This window comes from Ctenopharyngodon idella, chromosome 12 (genome assembly GCF_019924925.1).
Source record: "Ctenopharyngodon idella isolate HZGC_01 chromosome 12, HZGC01, whole genome shotgun sequence".
NCBI classification, from domain to species: domain Eukaryota; kingdom Metazoa; phylum Chordata; class Actinopteri; order Cypriniformes; family Xenocyprididae; genus Ctenopharyngodon; species Ctenopharyngodon idella.
The window spans coordinates 17,686,526-17,712,096 of NC_067231.1; the positions used below are offsets into that span (position 1 = coordinate 17,686,526).

Sequence of the window (25,571 nt, forward strand, 5' to 3'; positions counted from 1 at the left end):
ATATACATTATCATAACCTGATACGTACCTCCTGTCACGCATCTGCGGGCCATCTCCCAAACAATGAGACCGTAGCTGTAAATATCAGCCATTATGTATGCTTGGAATTGGTTCTTATTTAGGGTTTCATCCAGGACCTCTGGTGCCATGTACCGCCGTGTTCCCATCCTTGTGCTCAGAGGGACATCCACCTCATTGGTATCACTAAAATAAAAGCAAAATAAGATAAAATAAATCTATCACAAACAATTTCATACTAGCTGAAGTATACTTAATCATTGCCAGTGTGCCAGGACATTTGTTTGCATTCATCTATGAGTATGTGCTTTAAGAGTGTCACCTGTTGTATTTCACAGCTAGGCCCAGATCAGCAATGCAGCAGGTACCATTCTTCTTTATGAGGATGTTTTTGCTCTTCAGGTCTCTGTGAGCGATGGCAGGTTTGCCCTGTGTGCCGTAGATCTCTGTGTGGAGGTGGCACAGGCCGCAGGCTGCAGAGTAGGCAAGCCTCAGCAGAGCCTGTGTGTCCAGGGTGGTGTATTTCAGATAGTCATAGAGAGAACCGTTCTCATGGTAGTCCGTGATGAGGAAAAGCTGAGTGAATGCCCCTGTGCCCTTAATATCTGCAGCTATAAAGCCTGGAGCAAGACCGGAAGAAGAAGTGTGAATGTCAAAAATCACAGCAGCAACAGACAGCGAGATTAGATAAAATATCAAATATGTTAAAGGATTAATTCACTTTAAAATGAAAATTACCCCAAGATTTACTCACCCTCAAGCCATGCTAGGTGTATGACTTTCTTCTTTCTGATGAACACATTCGGAGTTATATTAATAAATATCCTGATGCATCCAAGCTTTATAATGGCAGTGAACGGGGGCCAACGAGTTTGAAGCTCAAGAAAGTTCATCCATCCATCATAAACATACTCCACACGGCTCCGGGGGTTAATAAAGGCCTTCTGAAGTGAAGTGATGCATTTGTGCAAGAAAAATATCCATATTTAACAAGTTTTAAAGTAAAATATCTAGCTTCCGCAGATGTATGATGTAGCGTAAGCATTTTGAACAACGAGAGGCGTTACACTTTCTTCGTAAGTTGAATACGGAAGGCGGTCTGGCAGAAGCTAGATATTTTATTTTATAACTTGTTAAATATGGATTTTTTTTTTTTTTTTTTTTTTACACAAACGCATTCCGCATCCCGTTCACTGCCATTATAAAGCTCGGATGCGTCAGGATATTTATATTAAGTCCGATTGTGTTCATCAGAAAGAAGAAAGTCATATACATCTAGGATGGCTTGAGGGTGAGCAAATCTTGGGGTAATTTTCATTTTGAAGTAAACTAATCCTTTAAATGTTTTATATCGGTGTACAAAACTATAATTTGTGAAAAATATTAATCTACCTTAAACCAGCTAAATGTTTCCTCCCTCCATATTAAAATATAAATGCACTTAAAAAAAAAAACTTACCGAGTATATTCTCGTGTCTCATGAGCACCGTTTGGTAAATCTCAGTCTCTCTGAACCAACTGGCTTCTTCGCGGGTAAAGAACACTTTCACCGCCACCTTTTCTCCTCTCCAGCGACCGAGCCACACTTCTCCATACCTCCCCTTTCCAATTTGACGCACCATCTGAATTTGTTTAGCGATGGTGCGCTGGACCTGTGAATTGAGTGAATTGGACAATTCAACTTAAGATATTTAATGGTTCAAAACAAGTGGTAAAACAATTTATTCTTCAAGGGTTCCCATAACCATAAATTTCCATGACCTTTCTCTGACTCTTTAAAAATTGTATTCATTTACATAACCATAAATCAGTTTTAAAATTCTCTGATAATTCCTATTTTCAATGACCTTTCAAACCCTGTAGTTTTTTTTTATGAAAAACACCAGAAATGGTGCCTCACCAGCAGGGGGAGCCCTGAACCAGAGCCAGTGCTGGACTGACTAATGAGATCTTTGAGAGACTCTCCTGCAGGGATGAAGGCCTCATCCTTCTCCAGATCTCTTTGGTACCGCCTCCGTCCCGTCTGTAGCTTATACCTGATGAAACGGCCACACAGAGTATATCATCACATTCAATACAATGTTACATCACAGAAGCTGTTACACAAACGAATCAGTAACTTATTACTAAGAGCAACAGTATATATCCATGCATTAAGATCAAGCACAAAAGGTGCTAAATTCCCTTGACTATCTTAAACAGGTGTGCCTGTGCCAGTGTTATCAGTACGCTGGTCAATAATTAACAGACTGTGGTGCATCTTTGATTCATTTCAGCTGGATAAACATGTCATTATGAAATTGAAGTCTCACCTATAGTAACACACCACAGTTATGGCCACCAAAGTGAAGCAACACACTGTTACGGAGATCAGAAAGGCCAGCAAGTGGGCGTTCCATAACGGAGGCTCTGGATTACAATGAGATCACAGTCAACAGTTTTCATCACTAATAATAAGAAATGTTTCTTCAATACTAAATCAGCATATTACAATGATTTTTGAAGGAGTTCTGTGACACTGAAGACTTGAGAAATGGCTGCTGAAAATTCAGCTTTTCCATCACAGGAATTACATTTTAAAACATTACAATTAAAAACAGTTACTTAAAATGGTAATAATATTACAATATTACTGTTTTTACTATATTTTTGTATGTGAATGTATACACACACATGTATACATACACACACACAAATACATATAGTTATTATTTTTAGGATCTTAAGGGATGTGCCACTTACTTCCTGGAATAGGAGGTGGAAGTGTGGGCTGAAGGTATTTATTACAGAAATCTGTGGAACAGCACTCGATGGTCCGTCTGGTCTGAGCATTAGGAGAGTCCTGGACAAAAACAACCACATTCAGTCATTCGTAATGCCTCTGCACTTAAACATCTATTCTTCACTCTCCCATTCATGTATTACCTTGCACTGGAAGTGGGAGCCCTCGTACTTCATGCAGCCGGAGGTGAGGATACCCTCGCCGTGTTCATCCTCCTCTATGATAGCAAAACACTGGCCGTTTGTCCTGTGTAAACACACAAAGACTATTTAATCACTGTGTTTGTGATTTAGACGAGCAGCTGAAATTGGCTGGTGTGAGCATTAGGAAAAGCACTCACTCGCAGGTGTTGTTTTTGGCATCTTCGGGGCAGTGGCCTGAGCAATAACAGCTAAGGAAGCGGGCAGCATCCTCGGGGGCCACGGTGGACCCGTCCCCTGCCTGTTGTCTCTTTGGATCCGATCCGGGCTTGACCCCAGTGCCGTGAAGCATGTAGTCTGGGTTCTGCCCACCTAGAAGGGTTGAAATAGGGGAAATCAGATTTTTAGACCACATAGACTGTGAATGTCTCTAATAGCTTCATCATTATGGCTCAATATTTACACAAACATTGAGTCATTGAATTTAAGTGACATATGAAGGCCAAGTATGGTAACCCATACTTGGAATTTGTCCTCTGCATTTAACCCATCCAGTTAGTGCACACACACATTAGGAGTAGTGAGTAGTGAACACGCACACTGCAAACCGTGGATGCACCTGGAGCAGTGGGCAGCCAGGGAGTGATTGGGGGTTAGATGCCTTGCTCAAGGGCACCTCAGTCATTTCCTGCGGGTATTGAGAATTGAACCTGCAACTTTCGGGTTACCAGACGGACTCTCTAACCATTAGGCCATGACTGCCCTGCAAATTATTTGTGCACATCATTATATTTTCTTTAAAAGTGTCATGACGTGAGAAATCAAATTTGCCTTGATCTTTTGATATATAATAGGTCTTTGTACCATTAAAACTTCCTGCAAGTTTCAAGAGCTTAAAACGTCCTTCTCATTATAAGTAAAGCATTTATTTAATCAAGCTCCGAAAACAGCTCATTTGGATATCGGGGGACTTGTGATGTCACACATGCAAATACATTTGCATATGCCTGCCTCCAGAGCAAGACATCGACGAATAGTTTTACATCAATGAACCATAGGCCCCGCCCACTGCTGTTCAGTTGCTTAACGGCTGGGACACTTGCCTACACTCGATGCAAGCGCTGCATAAAAAGCAAATAGAACCCATTATATTCACTTAACAAATAGAAACCATTAAAAATCACTTCGCCATTATCAATCACAGTTCGCAAAGAAACCTTTTTTGACAGAAGAGGCAGTCAGCTGTATTGGATCCGACAGCAGCTACATTGCAAATTATAAGGAAATTATTTCATAATGCTTTGTCGGTAAATGACAGTTTTATATGGACAATGTTTTCAAAACACTTACTCACGTGCAATAGTGAGTGGGTGTTAATACTGCTTTCTATGTAATGACGTAAACCAATCATAACCATGGTCAATTACTGACAAGCCTTAAAAGGAGCCGCCCCTTAAAAATGGATCATTTCAGACAGAGGGTCAGAAAGAAGGTTGAAAATAATTGTTTTTCCACATATATATGCAAAACTTTATTAACGTAAGTGAACCTAAAGGAACATTTAAAAGTAATGAGCCCTCGTAATCTTTAATCAAAATAACTTCCCCTCCCTCTGATGACATGTAAGAAAAGTAGAAAAAGAGAAGAAAGAAAAAAAAAAAAAATTCACAACCAAATCACAGCCACATGAACACAAATCCCCTGTTATTCCCTTTGGTCTATGCTGAATTATACTGCAGGGAATCTAGGGATCTTAGATAAATAGGTGGGAGTGAGGAAAACAGATCACCATAGACTGTGAGTAAAAGAGTGAGATAAGGATTGAAAACTTGGACAAAGAGAGAAAGAAACGTAAATTTCTCTGTGCTGTAACCTGATCCGTCTGAGTGTGTGAGCATTTGTCGCAGACAGACAGGGTGCATATGGCCCCAAGCACAAAGACTCATGTGTTTAGTATTGCTGTGGGTGCTTCCTCTTAGAGCCCTGCTGCTTGTCCTGCAGGTCTGGGCAGGCCTAAACCCAGTCAAAATAAGCCCACACTAAAACAGGCATGCTGCTGTTTAGTAAAACACCACATTCCACACCTAGAATCTCATTACTAGAGCTGTGCTTCAGATCCATCCCACGTCTTAGACTCCTTTAGACCTGCCTTACATCTCTCTCTCTGAATAAATAACATAAATATTAGATAATAAATAGGCAGGAGATAGAAATCCAAACAAATATAAATGGCAAAACTCCATCCAGTAGGCAGATCTTACCTGCTATCAGCATAGTTACACGACAGCAACACCTCCAGCCGTATCAGCTGGGGTGGAGACCACTAAAGTGATATACAGTCTGATAACACAGAAGCGTGGAGCCAGGACGCTTTATACCCTGAGAGCTGATATCAGCTGGGGGAATGAAGAGGACGTGGCATTATAATATCGGAGGAAGAGAATAAACAAACCGTTTGTTAAACATCTACAGGAGAATCACACAATTCAGTGAATCACAATTCATCTCATATAAATACATTGCTCCTAATCAGATGTTGCTTCAATACATGTCTACATTCATATTCAGTGCAATCAATGAAGATGCAAGTCATGTAAATAAGCAGAAACTTCTAAAACTCTATTTTAAGTGCAGTCACAGCTGCTTCTATGTGGACTGAAGCAAAGTAAATATGGACTATATCTGTGACACTGAGAAAGTGCATAAAAGGCAGAACAGAATGGCAGAAGTAGTGGGGTGAACCTCATGAAAAAAAAAAAGTACAGATCACATTACACTCCAAAATCAAACGACACACACACACACACACACACACACAAAATTAGATTTGGGATATAAATAAAATCAAGCCTTTTTTGGACCTTTGAGACATTTTAATTTCCCACACAATTTCTCGTCACTCTAATTTCAGGAGTTTTTGGTAACACTTTACAATAAGGTTTAATTTCTACAACTTCCATTTGACAACTACATAAGTTAACATGAACTAACAATGAAATATACTTCTAAAGAATTTATTCATCTTAGTTAATGTTAATTTTAACATTTCCTTATACATTATTTAAGTCAAAAGTTGTATCTGTTAATATTATTTAACGGACCTAAGCTAATATGAACTTACAATGAACAGTTTTTTTAAAGTAACATTAACAAACATTAAAAATACTTTAACAAACGTATTGCTTATTGTTAATGTTAATTGTAAAATGCTAATTGTTAATGTTAGTTAATGCATTAATGAAACCTTATTAAAAAGTGTTACAGATTCTTTTTTTTTACATTTTTTATTTCTCATTAGATGTTCAATTACTATAAAAAATACTGTATTGCAGTAAAAACAAATGCCAGCATACAATCTTTTTATTTAAACCATCATAAAACCCCTCATGCATAGTTAATCTTCATAAATTAAAATATATAAATTTACATTAAGTATATTTAATATAATTAATGCTTATTTAAAAATCTTAATGGCCCTAAATGCAGGCATTATTTCCTTGCAGCACTTTGTAATTTCTTTCATTTTGATTGTGGGCTGAAATATGATCTGGGCATGTTTCATGAGATTCACCCAGGGACTTGAAATGATCTGAGTGGAAAAACATCATGCTCAGGCCAGGAATGAAAGTGTGCTTGACAATGCAGCGGCTATAATCAGTTTTATTGAGAAGGATCCTGGAACAGATGTGTCAAACACGATAAGATGTTATTCAACACCAAGTCAATTTGTGGAACATCGCTTACAAAAGAACGTGTCACGAAACATTCTGTTGAATGGCCTGAAGGTGAAATGCTGAGAAGTGGGATTAGAAGGGAAAGTGAAAGACCAGATTAGGAACACAAGAGACAGGATTATAGTGTGTAAATATGAGGTTGAAGACCGGGTCGAGTGGCACGAGCTCTGGAGACTGATCAAACACTCTCGAGTCCGCTCTAGTGTGTCCTTTCTTTCTCTTTTCATGTAATACTTTGTCTCCTGGTGTATGAGTCAGTCCATTCATATGCTGCTTTCCTGCAATAGCCAGCGATATAAATCTTCTGTTTATGTGTCATAGTTCAGTTTTTGCAGATGAGAAATGTTCGTTTGAAGCCATGAAGGATTCCCATGGCCCCCTCCATTTGGGCAAAATGCAAAATACACGGCAAAAGCATTTGATGTAATATCTTTGATCACTTCACAGTTTAGTCCAGGCGCCGTTGCTGTCACACAGGGCCCAGTGTGATAATGGAGGTGGAAACCGGTAACATAAACATGGTGGAATAGAGACAGGAAAAAGAAAGAAAGAAAATATTGCTCTGAAATCCCTGCTCTCAGCGAGAGGCCAGTAAATTGAAGGAATGTGAACGGTGTAGTCAGAAACACAGGCTGCTTTTAAGAGCGACTGTAAAAGGCAGGCTAATCTGTTATGATGTGTTGAGCCCTACACGTCCTAACAGCTACAATGCGCAGATAAGCGTGAGCTAAATTCCCGCAACCACAACAGCGGCACACAAACAACTGCAGGGCTCAGGAATGTCATCTGAGCTGAAACAGGTTTTGAGCCAGAAGGTTTACTAAATCAGAGCAGATGGGACTTGTTGCGCTATCTCCTCTGAAGTACCTCTGAGGCACCAAGTGATTCATTGACATTACGAAGCCACTGAATACATTTGCTCACTTTCCCCCTCTCTGCGTTTTTCCTTGGCTTGGAGTGAAGGATCTACAGAGCATCGCCGTGCTCCTACATGTGTGCTTGATTGTGGCTCGCCGTCACCGTGGAGTCTGAGGTCTGGCAGTACTCAGGCAGTAATGAGTCCTGCTGACCGCATTCTCCCAGCCTGTAGGCTGCTCAGCTCAGACTCCAGTGCCAGCCTCTTAAAGAGACACTTCGACTCCATTTTCCATACAGTCGGCCCAAAACATATACACAGGACTCTACAGTTACACGTTTAATCAAAGTAGATGCTGTGAAACACGCTCACAAGCCCCAAGCAACAGGTGAGGCCAATCAGCAATCCCATGGTGTAGACAGGTAAAGCAGTTTGTAGTTTATCACAGTGGCCCCAAACGTATTTGTACACTTAAAGGATTAGTTCACTTCAGAATTCAAATTTCCTGATAATTTACTCACCCCTATGTCATCCAAGATGTTTATGTCTTTCTTTCTTCAGTTGAAAAGAAATTAAGTATTTTTCAGGATTTTTCTCCATATAGTGGACTTCAACAGCTACCAATGGGTTAAAGTTCCAAATTGCAGTTCAAATGCAGCTTCAAAGGGCTCTACATGATCCCAGCCGAGGAATAAGGGTCTTATCTAGCAAAACGATTGTTCATTTTTCAAAAAAAAAAAAAAAAAAAAAATCTATACTTTTTAACCACAAATGCTCGTCTTGCACTAGCTCTGTGATGCGCCACGCAGGTCACGCGTGACATAGGCGGAAGTACCGAGCAAGTGTTTACAAAGCGAACATGCAAAGACTAAGTTAAACAACGATGTCGGGCGATTTTGAATTTGGAGGAGAAAATGAGAGTTTTTCACCCTACTTCCGCCTACGTCACGTGTGACTTTTACTACGTGATTACGTTGGCGCATCGCAGAGCAGTACAAAATTAGCATTTGTGGTTAAAAAGTATATATATATATATATTTTTTTTTTTTAGAAAATGACCGATTGTTTCGCTAGACCCTTATTCCTCGTCTGGGATCGTGTAGAGACTTTTGAAGCTGCATTGAAACTGCAATTTGGACCTTCAACCCATTGGTAGCCGTTGAAGTCCACTATATGGAGAAAAATCCTGGAATGTTTTCCTCAAAAACCATGATTTCTTTTTGACTGAGGAAAGAAAGACAAACATCTTGGATGACATGGGGGTGAACAAATTATTAGGAAATTAATTCTGAAGTGAACTAATCCTTTAAGTCACGCTTAAAATTGTCTGAATGTCATTGCATGAAAAACAAACCAAAGTGGCATATACAAAGAAAAAGTACGCTTCTCCACAAACTACCTTTTCTGAGCAACTTTGTTTTTTTTTTTAGTTCGCCATCATTTACTCACCCTCATGTCATTCCAAACCTGTATGATTTTCTTCTGTGAAACACAAAAGAAGATTTTTTTTTTTTTCTCTCCATACAATAAAAGTCTGAGGGAACCAATGTTGCTTTTGACCCCACTGACTAATTATATAGACAGAAACAGATGAAATATTCTTCAAAATATCTTCTTTTGTGGTCTCAAGGTCATTCTTCATGGATATTTTCCAGTCAGTTTCTCTCAAGTTCAAAAGTGTCCTGACAGATTAACCACCAGCGTAGTTCATCATATTAACGGTTCCACAAAACTTGACAACCAGAAAGTGTCTAAACCTTTTTGTCTCCATTTTGTATAATAAATCTATATTTTGAAATCTAACTTTATTTTGTGAAATGTCTTCTTGACTGAAAAGTGTTCTATACATCTTTAAAATAAACGCCACTTGTTTTGATTTCTATAATACTATCATTTTTTTGTAATATGGTATAAGTGTCCACATACTTTTTATGGCCTACTCATGACATTGTGTTGCTTGAAGACTTTGTCAGCGTAAGATGAGGCAGTAGCTGAAGCTTTAACTCCAGGGTAAACATCTGTGGTTTGACCCTATTAAAGCAAAGGGTAGAGTTGGCAGCTCAGAGTCGCTATTGAAGCTGTAATGGGAGGCTGGTCAAGAGGTGAGCGACGAATATGAGTGCTTCATAGATTTCACACCTTGATAAACAGGCTATGCTAGCTGCTTTTGGTTTCTGTAAAATACAAAAGTTACAGAAAGATTGCAAAGAAGCTGTTCTGCAAGTAAATTTTAAAAGTACAGACCGAAACGTAGCCTACTTTGTGGACAAATGACACGTAAAACCAATCAGTCTCCATGCGTTCTCTGAGTTGTAGCTATTATTTCTTAGCACTGCAGTAAGGCTTAACAGGAAATGATGCAACGAGCCAGCCAAGTCTCTACGAGGGCGTTTGGCTCACAAGCCTATAATCAAGACACTAGTCCTCATGACAGTCTCACAGTGTCTGCAGCAGAAACGTAGGAGAGGGTAAATAAAAACACAAAAATCCTCCAAGATGTCCTGGTTCCAAAATACATCACTGGGTATCCATTAGATACATCAAAATAACATGTGAATCATGTCTCCTTGAGGGACGGCACGTAGGAGGTTTGCCCTTCTGTGAGAGGCTTAAATATTAGAGACATTTATTTATTAAATTCCTACACCAGTTATTCATTAAAAACTGTACAACAAAAAGTAACCGAACAATGCGGAAAGGCCAGGCTGTAGGTTGTGGGCTGGCAGGAACGACTTAAGATTTAAGTGGCCGTTAACCTGAACCTGCCATTATTATTTATTTACTTTCATCTCTTTAATAACGATCATTATAATTATCACATGGGCTCCCATTTCAGAGCCAAATCCCCCAACACGTAATAATCCAGCACTATTTGAACACCAGCTTGTTAAAAATGGAATGAGGGGAAAGAAAAAAAGGGAACATGTGGAAAACAACGGCCTGCCTGACACAGACCAATAAAGTTGGCTGCCTTTATGAAAGAAAAGCTCTAATGGGCTTGGAAACACCTCTAGAGCCAAGTACCCAACAGCAAGCTGTAAAAGTGAGAGTTCAGACCGCCTTTAACAGGCCCCTGCACCGCACCGCTGAACATATGCTCGCTAGAGTGCATGCATGTCAACGTACAGAAGCTCAATATAGTCCTCTATTCAAATGCTTCAGAACGTGTTGTCCACAAAAACAAGGAAAGGCACAGTCACGCACACCAGCACAGGCCTTCATTGTCAGTCGGTAATGATTATTTCCTGAAGAGCAGCACGCATTTGGCATATTTAGTTTGCTACCTGTCAGCCAGCGCAATACAGGAAATAGTTAAAGTGTCAGGGAAACTCACAGCACCGACAATAGACTCAACAAGCTTCCTGTAGTAGGGCCTGGGCGGGCGGCCCAGCATGGTATAGCAGTGCAGGATGGGAAATGAGGGCACAGGAACACTGAAGCAAGTGATTTATTCAAAACTAATATTAATAAGCATGTTGTAGCCATCAACCAATAAATAGACAAAAATAAAATAAAAAAAAACAAATTGTAAAAAAAAAGATTGTAGCAATCTTATTAAATGCTACAAGTAAATTTAGACATCACATTTTGAGATTTGCTAAATATTTAAAGGGTTAGCTCACCCAAAATTTAAAATTATGTACTCACCCTCATGTTGTTCCAAAAATCGTAAGACCTTTGTTCACCTTCAAAACACAAATTAAAATATTTTTGATAAAATCTGTTTTTTTTTTGTTGTTTTTTTAAATTTATCTCCCATAGAAAGCAACGAAATTACCACATTCAAGGCCCAGAGAAGTGGTAAAGACATTGTTAAAATAGTCCATGTGCCTACAGTGGTACAACCTCAATGTTATAAAGCAACAAGAATACTTTTTGTGCACAAAAAAACAAAACAAAATTAACTACTTTATTTAACAATTTGAACTGTTGTCACACGCAGTTGACACAGTGAACAGTGCAAGCTTTCATGTTTACGTCACAAACACCGGCTCAGTATTGACCAAACTGTTAACCCGAGCACTACGACGCATGCGTGTGATGCCGACGTTGGAGCCGGCCAATACTGAGCCGGCGTTTGGACATAAACACGAAAGCGCTGAACTGCGGTCACTGTGTCAAATGCGTAGTCTGACAGGGTAGAGAAAAAAAATGTTGAATGAAGTCGCTATTTTTGTTTTGTTTTTGTGCACAAAAAGTGAACCACTGTAGTCATATTGACTATTTTAACAATGTCTTTACTACTTCTCTGGACCTTGAATGTGGTAATTTAGTTGCTTTCTATGGGAGATAAAAAACCTCTCGGATTTCATCAAAAATATCTTAAATAGTGTCTTGCGGATTTGGAACGACATAAGGGTGAGTAATAAATGGCAGAAATTTCATTTTTGGGTGAACTAACCCTTTAATACATTCATGCTAAAGGGATCCCAGGGAAAGCCATGGGGAAAAAAAACTAAACCAAACTAAAGATATAGAACAAATCTAGTGAGCTCAATATTACCACAATCTCTGAGAATTTACAGTATAAATAAAAATGCTTCATTTTGATTGTTATATTTTAGCCTACTTGGGTTTCCTCACAGACGAGTAACTAGATCTTCCTGCTGCCAGTTTTCCTGTCCTGTGAGGCTCAACTATAAGTGCTCAACCTCACCTTCTCCACTGAAGGCAGAAAATTCCATAGCTCGTTTATTAGTTCCAGTATTGAAAGCCTGTGTTAAATGTGTTGAATGACATGACATTTCTCAGAAGAACATGCCGCCATATGCAGTCAGGAGAGATTATTCCATGTCAGAAGTTGACCTGCCCTCAGATCAGCTTTCACCAAAAAAAAAAAAAAAAAACATAAAACAACAAAACACGCTCAGCAGCATTCATTTGCAGTTCAACTCTCACCCTGTCTTGTTCTCACTGGCAGTCCAGTCTCCCTCACCATTTAACAGGAACCTTTGCAATGACCGAGGGTAGTTACCCTTTGTTTTAAAGGCTCTGGTTGACTTTACGAGTGAGAGAAATTGCTGCCAGCACCCATTTCTTCTTTTGTTTCTTTACAGGGAGGGGAACAGCAGAAGGAAGAATATATTTAAAGAGCCTAACAAGCAGACGGTGACCACCCCAAACAATTGTAAGGTTAAAACTGTGTCAGTGCAGTGAACAAAAACAACTTTTAAACTGTTGTACCAAACAAATTTTCTAAAATGCATTCCCACCCCAGAGACTTCGAATTGCCTTGGTCATTTCCTTTTGTATACAATATTATGAGCTTAACTCTGAAAGGAGGTAATGGGGTTGTGAGCTTTGACATAGTAATTTAAACTTTTTAATCTCTTTCGATCTGTTTTGTTCCTAACAGACTCCGTAGAGGCATAACTAATTCTTGATAGGAGGAAAAAGCTCTCTCCCATGGCTTTCATGTTGCCAAGAATAGACAGCGTTTATGACTCCAAGATATCATTCCCTGAAATAGAAAGGCACTTAGAAAAATAAACTTCAAAGAACTAAACAGAAACAGATAGTAAGACCTCATGACATCAGCGGGCAACTCTGAGATACTCAAGAGTCAAATGTAAACAATGAATCTACTGTTTTTAAGCAACAAGGGTGGACCACTGCAAAATTGCTGAGTGTTATTTTGTAACCTGGAAAACTTGTTGACTGCATAACATAATATTACGTAACAAAGTGTACTTTGACTCATAGCTAGGCTCACATGGAATCTGTGCACGCAAATATACACAGAACGTGGCACAGTTCTCAACAGAACTGCATCCGTCACTGACAAAGTTTTACACATCACCAACATCTTTATTTATTGAATATTTTGGCTTACTTGTTAAGCTTTCAGCTATTGATAAGCATCAGGTATTTTTGGACGGTGTATATAGCAATTTGTCTGTCTACAAAATGACATGCATCAAAAACTGTGATTAAAGGTACACTATGTAACTTTTTTTGTTCAAAATTCATTTTAATTTAACAATATTACTATTTTACTGTATTTTTGATAAAATATTATTAAAAATATTATCATCCCAAACTTTTAAATGGTATGTATACCTGCCCCCCCCCCATTCAAAAAAAATTCTAAATAAATTAAAAAAATTCTTATAAAATAGACCATAGAAAGTTTTTGTGTGCTTTGCTCAAACACTAATTCAATTCACCCTACAACTGCAACTGCCTACATTAACACACTAGTGTAAAACCTTAGAGGAAAAACAGCATTCACCTAAAATACACATTTACAATCTTGCTCATTGACACCCTCTTCCCCCATTCCTCTCCTTAACATATAAACACACTCACAATTTCAAACCAATCACCCAAACCATTGTTTCCATGAACAGCCAAATGTGACCCCAACGGCCTCTCCACACACCCAAAGATGTGTATTGTATCCAATACAATCACTGCTAAATAAGTGAATGAACTACCTAAAGACTACATGAATGCCACACAACAGTCTCTAACGGGGGCCATTACATTCTGATAATGTGAGTCATTTGAGAGAAAAGAAGTGTGCAGTCCCTCATGTCTGCATTTACCTGAAATAGAGACAAAGTCTCCATTACTGCCGACCCATATGAGAGAAGATCAGAAGGGCATCAAATCAATAAAATTAAATAATGTAATTCAGATGAATATCATGGCAGAAAGCGTTTGTTTGCTAATGCATCGCAAATGTGAAGAGACGGGTTCTGTGCTTTCGGGGCCTGATGAGAATAAAAAGCGAGGCCATTATCCTGCTATGTTTTTAAAGGCCACCATCCATTAAAACAGGCAGTGATGCTTCTGCAAACACTGGGTATCATCCAAATACGACGAAATCAATTCTCCTGCTGCTTCAGTCTGCTTTGTATTATAAATTGCTGCTGCATTTCTATTGTGCATCCAGATGAAACAAAACAGATGATCCTTTCAGTCATCTCCAGTTTTTGCCTTCTTCCCTCACTCAAACAAAACCAAACAAAAAACACATTTTTGTTTGCTATAGGGGTTTGTGATTCAAAACAGACACACTGCATCTACTGCCAAGCATCTGTATGGTCCACTGAGAAGTAAGCAATGGTCAAGTGTAGTGTTGTCAAAAGTACATACTTCGATAAAGTTTTTAAAAATGTGACGCTTTGAGGGCTGTTGAGTGGATTCGTAAACACCTCTGATTGGCCATTGTGTTCACACACTCATCAGATATGTCTGTGATTGGCTACAATGATCAACACTTCAAAAGCGTCACATTTTTAAAATTTCAGTACCGACTTGGTATCGAAGTCAATACTTCTGACAACACTTGTCAAGTGCAGACAAAACTGGCTTACCCTCAGCCGGCAGCGAGAGGAGGACGGCAGCTCCCAAAACGGTAAATACGATGACCATGGAGGTGCTTTTCATGATGTTGGCTTAGATGCAAAACTGTATGGCTGTCTTGGTCGTGCCGTACTCTTCCACTTTTAAGACAACGAAGTGACCAATTAGCGATGAACACGAGTAGACTGATGAAGAGTATGTGAGAGTGATGAAGGATTCAAGGCCTCTTTACAGCCTCCTCCTGTTTAAGACCCTGTAATGAAGAGAGAGGAACACTTATTAATATTTCAGATCCATCATTGTGACATGTTTCCTTCCTCAGTGCCAGAAAGCAAGCAAGCAAAAGAGGACCGGGGTGGTATTCAAATTCCTTTGCACTTCCATCTTAGCACCATGACTTGTGAGAGCGTGAACCCTGACCCTGTATCAGAGGGGAGATGTGGAATGGCGGCTCTGGAAGTCTGGAAGACTGCTTAAAGGGATAGTTCACACAAAAATTCTTTCATAATTTACTAACCCTCATTTTGTTCCAAACCTGTATAACTGACTTTCTTCAGTGGAATACAAAAGATGATATTTTGAGAAAATATCTCGTGTTGTTTTGTCCATATACAGTAGAAGCCAACGGTCATCAGAACTGTTACCAACACTCCTCAAAATATCTTCTTTTGTGTCATACAGGTTTGGAACAAAACGAGGAGTGTCCCGTTCAAATGGCTGGTGTTGGGTTCTGTCCAGCGTTAATAACATAATGTGTCTGCTCTCTCTTAGCTCCTGCTTGTCTCGATGCAATTAGTGGCTCCCAGAAGCTCTGCGGGACTGGGGGCCTGAATTAACAGGCACAGAGAGGGGGCCGGTGTCTGTCACTTTTCATTTGGCCGAGGGGGACAAAGAGCCCCGACCTGCGCCCTACTTTTCACACTTCCCTGACTCCTGGGTAATGGGGAAACAAAAGGCGGGGCTCCTCTGGCTTACAGGGACCCCTTAAGACTGACTGGATCCCTCTCCACACAGGACCACAGGGCATGGGATGGAGAGGTAGGACCTGCAACAGGTTTTAACAACTTAACCCATCTCTGTTAAAAGGCAGTTCACAGGCAGTACAATTAACGTATTGTACACAATGGCTTTTTTTTAGCAAACAAGAATAAAAAAAAAAATTTTCAAATATAGTGTGTCTCGTTATATCCATAAATAGAGAAAAATTTTGCTTCGGCTACTTTGACGCATGTGGGAGTGTCATAGGTTAGTTGTCACAACGAGCGAGAAAGGCTGCCATGGAGCATGCTAAATCTCAAACCTCCGGGGAATCACCCGTTTTACAGAGGAGCTACAGCTTGCAAAAATAGAATGCGACAGAGCTTGTAATAAAACAAGAATCTGCATTGGCTTTTCTTTTCGGAGATGGTGAGAACTGAGGGATTTGAAATGTTGTAAAAGTGATGCAGAGAAGGCATTTTTATTACTCAACAGTTTAATAAGGTATTTTATTGAACAGGTAAATTGCCATATGTAGATCTCTAATAGAGTTCATTGTAAAGCATTATTGTGAAGGGTCATTTCATTATGGTTGTAGCGATGTGCTTGAATTCATTTTTTAAGGAAGTACCATGTCTATTAATGGGTGTAGCTAAAGTAACATCTTTAGCTAGTCAGCATGAGAGCCTTTCCAACTAAACTGGTTATATCTCTTAAGCCTAGTAGTTCATATTTTATGAGCAGTAGGATAACCATATTAATCTGCACAGTCACGCAGTGCCAAAGCACAGCCAAAACAATGTTCTCCCGCAAAATGCATGCATTCGGCTAGAAGGCCAAAAGTTACATATTGTACCTTTAAAGCCTGTAAATAATCAGAAACACTTTGTAGTTTCGCCTTAGGTAAGATAAAGGCCAAAGACTGGTAAAAACATGCCAGGACTAGTCAGCGCGGAAAGCTTTGGGGCCTGAGGACAGGAAGTGTGCTGACAGAGAAAGAACAATCCTATCATAAGGCTCCTGACACTTACACTTATATCTGTGAACAAGATCATCCCCACCACAGTCACAGCTCACAAACAATATTAAATAAAGTAAAAAAACAAAACAACAAAAAAAACAACAACTTTATATTCAAAAATAAATTATTTCCAATCCGAATCACAAATACATGTTTTGGAAAATCAATTTTCTCTAGTTAAGAATTACTAGAATTACTACAGATGTGAATGTGCAGAGGCACACAGCTTAATATCAATAACAGAGTTTGAAAACTGGCACATAGTGAATCTCTGCAGCAGACAGACCACTATTAAATCAGAAGGCAAAGGTGCCATAAAGTTGTGCAGCTAAATTGCATAATTTATAGTCTCACTGAGCATTCTTTCAGAGAAAAGCTCCTCATTAATTTCCTTTGAATGGATGAAAGACCAGAGAGATGGGGGTACAGGTAAAGCAACTGTAGCCACCATATAGAATGACCACACCTTATAGCAAATCACTGAGGCATGGCGTGTGGTTTCTGGAAAGGCATTCCCACAGTCTTCAATCATATGATGCTTGAAAGGGAAGTCACCGTGGAGACAGAAATCCGAGGAAGAACAGAGCGAGCTGTGTCACTCGTTTCCCTAAAGATAATGCTGCTTTGACAGGTCCTTTGAATATCTTTGTTTTTTCAGCTAAGTCCATTTCATAGAATAAAAGGCTAACAGCAAGACGCCAAACATCCCCTTTCAGACAGGTTTTGGAAAGTCAGGTGAGATCAACAACAGTGGGGATCAGCCGAGATCCTTAAGTCTGTGGTCTTGATCGATGCACAATGAAGAAAAAGAATGTGAATGTGTGTGTGTGTGTATGTGTGTGTGTGGGGGGGAGGGGTATCACGCAGTCCGTGAGGGACATTAACGGCGGGTCCTTGTGGTAATTACAGTATGTCGGGCAGGAAATCCAAACGTTCGCCTATCATCCATCAACCTCAAATATGGCTTATCATTTGAAACACGTAAGTAGTAGCAACTTTACATGGCTGCTTGCTCTAACGTTAACCTAGATAAATGTGTTCGTGCAGAGTGTGGAAGGCAGCTTAAGTATAGCGCGCTTACTGCACGACATGGAAGCGCCAGAGCAATCACTTGCATTTTTAAACTTAAAATACTCTGCCATTTTTTGTCATACAGATAAGAGTAATCATTCTGAACTGTAAAGGGTCTACTTTTATTTGTGTACTCTCACAATAACAACAAAACATTCTTTTGTAAATAAAGAAAACAAACAGGATGCGCTTTCTGCCATCTCAATCTCCCTGAACAGCAGCGCGTCACATGAAAGGAACCGAAATTTAGAGTATAGGCTACTTTCCTCACAGACATGAGAAATATAAATCTTAAATGTCTACTTTTAAACTAACCATTTTAAATCAAAAACAAATACTCTCCGGTTATGTAATCCATAGGAAAGGTGCATTTCTCTCTATAAGTGCATTACTGCGGAGATGATGTGTCAGCATCGTCTACTTCATCTTTGCGGCCGACACTGACTCAGAAAACACTAGTTTATTAATAAACAATTAAAACGTTATTTTATGATAATAAACATATATAAACTTGCTATTATCCGACACATTCATAATCATTACTTTTGCCAGTGCTTTGGGGCAAGCTTTATGCGTGCCCTTGAGCATGAGGCATGTCGCCCCTCAGTATATTTAAGTAATTAAATTAATATTAACGTGCGATTAGTCGACTAATGGCTTAAGTGAACAACTACAAGTCGAATAGAAAAATCTTTAGTCGGGGGAAGCCCTAGCGACAACATACTACTAACGCAACTCAACCAATCCTCCCCTTTATTTTGCGCATACCTTGGGCTGGAACTGTTTAAATGAGGAATATTATGATGTGTACGTTCCCCGAAGAAAACATGAGGTGTTTCAGGGAGTTAAGAAACATAGCATAATAGGTCCTCTTTTACTAAACCTAGTCTAACACAATGTTCAGTGTAGACAGCATCACTGATTATAATGGATTGTATTTGCTTTTGTCGCATTGCGTTGTGTCACTTTACGCCATTTGCCTTCTTTTAAATATGAACTATTTACTTATTATTTTTAAAAATTAACTTTATATATTATATTTATATGTTAAGTTTATTAACATTAACTTCATCAAAGGAGCATTCGATGATGGTAAAAGTAATCTAAATGGAAAAAACAGGTGAAACGAGTATACACAATTCAATAACCAATATCGACCTATAGCAGAAAAAAAAAACCTCTAATATCAGCAGATAACCAATATGGTACCGATTTATAGCGCATAGGTAATGAGAAACTCTTAAAAGCATTGGCAAAAGTACATCACCAAATCTGTGCTAGTACTGAAATGCATCCATTTCTATACAGTCTTCAGGAAAACAAGTCCCCCTCATCATAACACATGCAAACAACAACACAAACATGCTTTTCACCAACGCCAACCATGCTCTCTAACTCGCAGATTGAGTGAATGTGGTATGTGGATATGTGTGCTGGCATGCGTTTCCCTGGCCCCTCCTGGGGGCCCCTCCTTGCAGGCAGCCCAGCGCCTCGCCTGCCTCTCAAGTCACGCCGGCCAGCAGGGAGAGCAGACTTCCTGGCTCCACTCTCATTGTTTGCTTGGCTGCTTCTGAGGCTCATCCAAGGCTGGATTACCATAAGAATACTGAAACGTTCCTGCAGAGCACTCCCCTTCCAAACCTCCTGCTGCACTTCTTCTCTCCTGTCCTCCTCCTCCTCCCCCTCTCTGCCCTCCTCTATCTATCATTCCCTGCTGGCCGCAGCTCTTCCAATATCTCAGTCACGCTCTTCTACCAGGACAGCCCTCCCACAGCCTGCCTTCAGTTTCTCTTCACATTTACAGCCCGTCTTTGGTTTGTATCTGCAGCTTATGTCTGAACAACTCTCAAGAGATACACAGCGCTCTAATGGAAATATAAAAGGGTGTTATTTGGGTATAAGATGTGAATTTAGATGTACAACTGACTGTATCTGACTTGATACCAAAAAAAGTGCAGGAGGGTAAAAATGAATCTTTTTGTGGGTTCATCTACAAAAAAGAAAATCGAGTGGAAAGTGCAGAAAGTTGAAAGGAAGGAAACTAGGGCGGAGGTTTGTGGCAACAGACACAGGGCTCTATCCAGACAGTCGTGGGTTCAAGAACACACTGATGATGGTGTGCGTAGTCTATTGAGGTCATGCTGCTCTACCAATCACCCACGTAGAGGGTACATATTAATGTACCTTGGGTCCTTCTGTGCTCCATTTACCTGTTTTTACTCATGTTTTTATTCATGTTGGCTGACATTCACTACCAGTATAAAGTTTGCACACTTAGAATTTATTTATTTTTTTAATTTGTAACAGTTTTCATCTTAGTTTTAACATAAAATAATAACACTGCTACAACGTATTAAAATAAGAAAACATTGATTTGATGGTTTTCTTTTTCAGTACACAAATGTAACAAAATCACAATCCACTTTTCCTCTTCAGGAAAAAGAAAGCAAGTCCAACTCCCATCGATCCATATGTCTAGACAAGTACTAGACTACAAGCTGCGCTGAGACTGACTGCTTCCAGAGAGTCCCATTTCTCTTCTCAACTTCAACACCTGTGTGGACCCTGCTATAGCTAATGCTAGCATCTCATTCCAACACAATGTAGTTTTACAAACATAATATTTCCTCACACGAAAGACACAAACTTTACTAAAAGTAAGTAAATATGTCTGAGAGATGTTGTGTTAATGGTGGCTCAGAATTACTGCTGTAAACACTCTTTGTTTGGACTTACAAGCCCTGAACAGATCCTGGGAAACTTGCGCAGAGGCTGCTGTGGGTTCACAAGACGGCTAGATTCATTCTAGTCTGTAATTACAACATTGAGCTGAAAATAAGGCTTTGTTTAAGCAGATGCACACGCTCCAGCACATTCCACGACCAAATGTAGCCTAGCTCTCCAGAGAGGGCTTCACGTCACTGAGACATATGGTCGGGAGGTCCCGTTCTGGACAACACACCAGAAGGCCCATGTTCAGTTCAACAATCACAGATCAGCTCTGCTGGAAATTAGACAGAAATGAACTCTGTGTAGTGTTCTGCATTATATTGTTACCATAACAAACCAAATATGCTTTTGAATGATAGTGTATCTGTATTTGTATCATGGTCCAGTCATGTGGCTATGAAGACTCAATTACTATTACTATATATACTTTTCTATTGGTCATGAGAATTGTTGAAATGAAACAAACACCTAGTGACATATGGGGTCAAATGGTTAAAATTGCCAAATACTGCCCAATTACTCTGGTTGAGGCTTCTGGGATCTGGGAATATCTGATCTATTCTATTCAAAACATCAAAGAAAATTGGAAATGTATAAAATAAATGCCTATGTCTTCAATGACTATGAAATAGCTTTATTGTAAGATCTTAAAACTTCTGTATTAAAAACACAGAATATTTCCGAACTGAAAACTTGTGGGGTTAGAAAAAACTGCAAGAGCTACAAGCATGTGGACATCTCTTAGGACTTCATTTTTCTCCATATATTTTTTCCTCTTGCCAATTTTTGATTCAGAAAATTGTGTTCTTCACCCAGGGATGGTCACCTGAGTTCCCTTAATCTACATGTCTTATGAGTGTGAAATCCTGTCTGACAGATCACAGACCACAGTGCGGACCTGTGCAAGCCAATTCCTTTTGGACAAGGAGAACAAAATCCATTTTACTAAGTGGCTAGTCCCTCTGTGTATAGAAACACATGTCATCCAGCTGGCAACTGAAAGTGACATTGCCCCCTTCCCCAAAAAAACAGTAAGTGCAAATTGTTTTGAGCTGAAGGACGTTGCCCTGATGAGCAAAGCATAAAAGTGCACTTCATGCAGGGGTCTCCGATGTCTCCAATTCTCTAGGCAGGACGCTAATGGCTGCGGCAGGAGGTTCCTCTGTATCAAACAGATCGTTTTCACACTCTGCAGAGCTCGTGCTGCCAGAATGTCTAATCCTGCATGAGCTTACAAATCAAGATGTCTGCCACAAGGTGTTTAAAAGGATGCTATTTTTTCTTTCTTATCCACATAGATTGGAGAGACATACAATGGCACTGCTGGAGATCTTTTTTTCTTATCTCTGTGGGGTGATGGTTGTTTTTCAAGCGCCAAGGTTTGAGTTGTTGTCTCTCAAAAGGGATTGGGCATGACACAGAATGGAAAAAGGTGCTGCATTTTCCATTACCTGCTTACAAATTCCATGACTGTGGAATGATAAAGAGGTTTTATCATCTGTGGTAAGCTTTCTTCCTGCCCCATAGAGGCAGTTTGGTATAAGCAGAAAACTTCAGCCTGAGGCTTCTGGGATGGTTCATGTACTCAACAAGTCCAGAGTATAAAAATTAAAAAAAAAGAACATTTTTAAGAAAACTCCATGCTTTTAAAGCGATAATCTAACCACAAATGAAAATTCTGTTATTTACTCACCTGATGTCGTTCCAAACATGTATTTCTTATTCAGTGACAAAAGAAGTTTCAACAGTTTTTGGTCAAACAATGAAAGTCAGTGTGGTCTAAAACAACAATGACCTCCATTGACTTGCATTGTAAAGAACCTTAAGGTTATTCTTTTGTGTCTACAGAGGAAAACAAGTCATAAAGGTTTGGAACGACATGAGAATAAGTAAATGATGAGAAAATTTCCATTTTTGGATAAACTATGCCTTTAAGTCAATGAACTTCTCCTATTTTTTCCAAAACGCTGAAACATAAATAGGTCATACTACTCTGTTAAACTACTAAATGTCCGTCATTTTACAACTTGTTTTTACCTAATTGTTGAGTTTACCTAATTAATTACAGCAGCAGGAAGTGCAGTAAAAGACTTTGTTCTTCAGTTGAAGAGTGACATCTGGACACTTTGATCCCAGATCCAACAATCAGTTTGTTTACATTCACTTGAAAAGTTCGATTTTAGTCAGAATAAAACAATAATTTGTCTTTTTAAAATGTAAACCATTTAGTCTAACTGAATTCATGCCAGTCCATTTATGCTTTGTGAAGTTGCACTAAGTGACCTACATTGTAGCTTAGCTTCGTACACACATTTTATTTCAACTATAAAACTTAAAAATACTATAAAAAAATTCTACAGAAACACATTAATTAGTTAACTGTAAGTTTCCTTAACATATACGAATAAACTGTAAATGGTTTAGCAACACAAATGTGTGGTTTTTGCAAGTAAAAACTAAGAACTACCATATAATTTATGGTAAAAAAAAAAAAAAAATTGTGTTACATTTTTTATATTCAGTTAATGTTTATTGCATTATTATAGTGTCACGTGTGTTACCCTGATGGTGTTTTGTGTTTGTACGCATGAACATGCGCACCGCCTATATACAATGTTTTATGGACAAGCTGCTTGCAATAGGCTGCAAACTCTGATTAATCATGTGGCTTTCTATTATTATTGTGGTGGTTATCTGTACATTTTAAGTTAAAAGGTAGATTTTGGTAGTTAAAGTAGGTATATTAACATTATGTCACTTAATGAAATATACGGTTATAAGTTGTAAAATATACACGCATCCTCTAAAACTGGAAACATTGTCACAGTATTTTTTTTTTTTACAGTGAATTTCTGGCAACCACAGCTACCAGTTTTTACCATAAATTTAACAGGATTTTTTTTTTACAGTGATACATATATAAACATGTCAGAACAGACAAACAGAGCACATAAAACAGGTGGTCAATGTATTACAAACAAAAACCATAGTTAGTTGACAATGTCATTTTCCATTATGCTTCATGTGCATGTTTGAAAGTTTTCCTGCTTCTACTTTCTGCATATTTTCACTGGCATATATGAAATATTCCGTGCCCCATCTCAATATAACTTAGTTATATGTGTGTGGTCTCTGTTTTCGTGTAAGTCAGTACAAGAACAGATTTGTCTGAGCAATTGTATGGGAATCTCAGGCAGTGCGAGTGCAGTTCATGAATGCGAAATTGTACGGCAACAGGGCAGTGTGTTTGCCCAGAAACCACAGTAACGAAGAGGCTGGAGGAACGCGCTGGAAAACTTTAGAGCTGCCCACAGGCGAAGGCCCTGTTTAAAGTCTGGCAGATCACACGGCCTCGTTCAGCTCCACATCCTTTGCAAACATGTGGCTGCAATTGAGTGGAACAGCCCCTCCCTCTAGCCATCCATCCATCTAGCTCCATGTAAACATCCCAGTTCCATACGACTCACTACATCACAGACTGATTGACCCATGCCTCAGAGCGACATCTAAACTCGCACTACAGTCTAATCAAAAGCAAAGCCCTTAAGTACCTGAGAAAATCCCAACAGTGATCCAGTCAATGTGGCGGTATGGAGTTCTGCATGTAAACACAGTTCTCATATGTCGTGGGTCATTAATGGGGGTGGGCTGCAGGGGGATCTGGTCTCTGACAGACCAATCAAGCGCCAATAATTATGAGACAGGAAATCCACTGATTGTGTAGGTCTGTCTCTGTCTCAGGGATGGGGTTAAGGGTTAATCTCTGGGCTTCGGTAATCAAGGTTTTTGTACGCTCCTTCTCCGCTACGAAAATACAGCCAAAGGTGGAGGAAGTAAAGAAAAACTGTGGCATTTACTAATGTAGTTGGCTCTGGATTGAGTCTTTGAAAAAGAAGTGACACTCTGGTAACAGAGCAGAGTGCTCCAATCATTTACCGGCAGTTTAATTTCACAAAGGCTTCTGAGAAATAAGACAGACCTTGATTTACAAAAGAAAAAAAAAAAAAGTATAAAAACACACAGACCAAACAGAAATGGAATAAATTCAATCATAAAGTAAAGGAGAGCATCATACAGCAGTCTGCAACAGGAAGCAGCAGGTTCTTACCTCACAGGGTAGCAAGTGTGGCAGTACATGATGATCCGGGGAATCATGGGTGTCAGTACTAAGAGGCTACTGTCTGTAGATGTATCTCAAGGTAAAGCCACAAACTCTTGTGAAAAACCTTTGTAGTACCTAAAGAGACATGGAGAGCAAAAAAAAAAAAAAAAAAAAAAAAAAAAAGATGATTATACAATCTGGTGGAAAACTAAGGGCCTGTTTACCTTATTGAAAAAAAAAAAAAAAAAACTAAAATGTGTTTTAAATACATTTATTTCATGGTAAGTATGCTACTAATACATTTACCCCGGTTTCACAGACAAGGCTTAAGCTAGTCCTAGACTAAAATGCATGTTTGAGCTGTTTTAACTGAAAGCAACTTGTACTGACAAATCTTAAAATATGTCAGTGCTATTTTTTTGTCTCAAGATGCACACCAGTAATGTTTTTTTCTTGTGAATGTTTATAAAAGCTACTTAAATATACTAATTGAACTAAGGTCTAATCCTGGCTTAGGTTAAGCCCTGTCTGTGAAACCGGGCCTTACATATTTATGTACTTAATAAAAATACCCTGCAGTTGTACTTTTGGTATACTAAATTGATATACTTAAAGTCTGCTAAATTGGAACAACTAATTTTGTACTTAATGCACTTTAATTGTGCGGAAGTAGTGCTGAGGTCCAACTAAAGATATAATTAAGTATATTTGATTGTGCTAAAGTGGAACTATTGCAAGTATACTTTAGGTACACTTTAAATAACTTGTATTTCAAGACTAATATTATTGAAATACAATCCTTATCATTATTGACATTAAAACACATTT

General features: G+C 39.0%; 1 protein-coding gene and 1 long non-coding RNA gene across 2 annotated transcripts in view; one reads left to right on the forward strand and one right to left on the reverse strand.

Annotated features, from left to right (window-relative positions):
- The window catches only part of bmpr1ab (bone morphogenetic protein receptor, type IAb), a 40,329-nt gene that overhangs the window by 3,281 nt on the left and 11,477 nt on the right, over positions 1-25,571 (reverse strand). Inside the window, exons 2-11 of the mRNA XM_051914850.1 lie at positions 24,750-24,878; positions 14,853-15,094; positions 3,141-3,312; positions 2,944-3,046; positions 2,761-2,860; positions 2,331-2,427; positions 1,919-2,054; positions 1,478-1,670; positions 341-638; positions 29-204 (exon numbers count right to left, since the gene is read on the reverse strand). Of these exons, the coding sequence (XP_051770810.1) occupies positions 29-204; positions 341-638; positions 1,478-1,670; positions 1,919-2,054; positions 2,331-2,427; positions 2,761-2,860; positions 2,944-3,046; positions 3,141-3,312; positions 14,853-14,925 (1,348 nt within the window). The 5' untranslated portion in view covers positions 14,926-15,094; positions 24,750-24,878. The remainder of the gene's footprint in view (positions 1-28; positions 205-340; positions 639-1,477; positions 1,671-1,918; positions 2,055-2,330; positions 2,428-2,760; positions 2,861-2,943; positions 3,047-3,140; positions 3,313-14,852; positions 15,095-24,749; positions 24,879-25,571) is intronic.
- Positions 16,263-21,259, forward strand: LOC127523773 (uncharacterized). The gene is made up of 2 exons (XR_007932935.1): positions 16,263-17,821; positions 20,348-21,259. It is a non-coding gene; the product is annotated as an uncharacterized LOC127523773 (long non-coding RNA).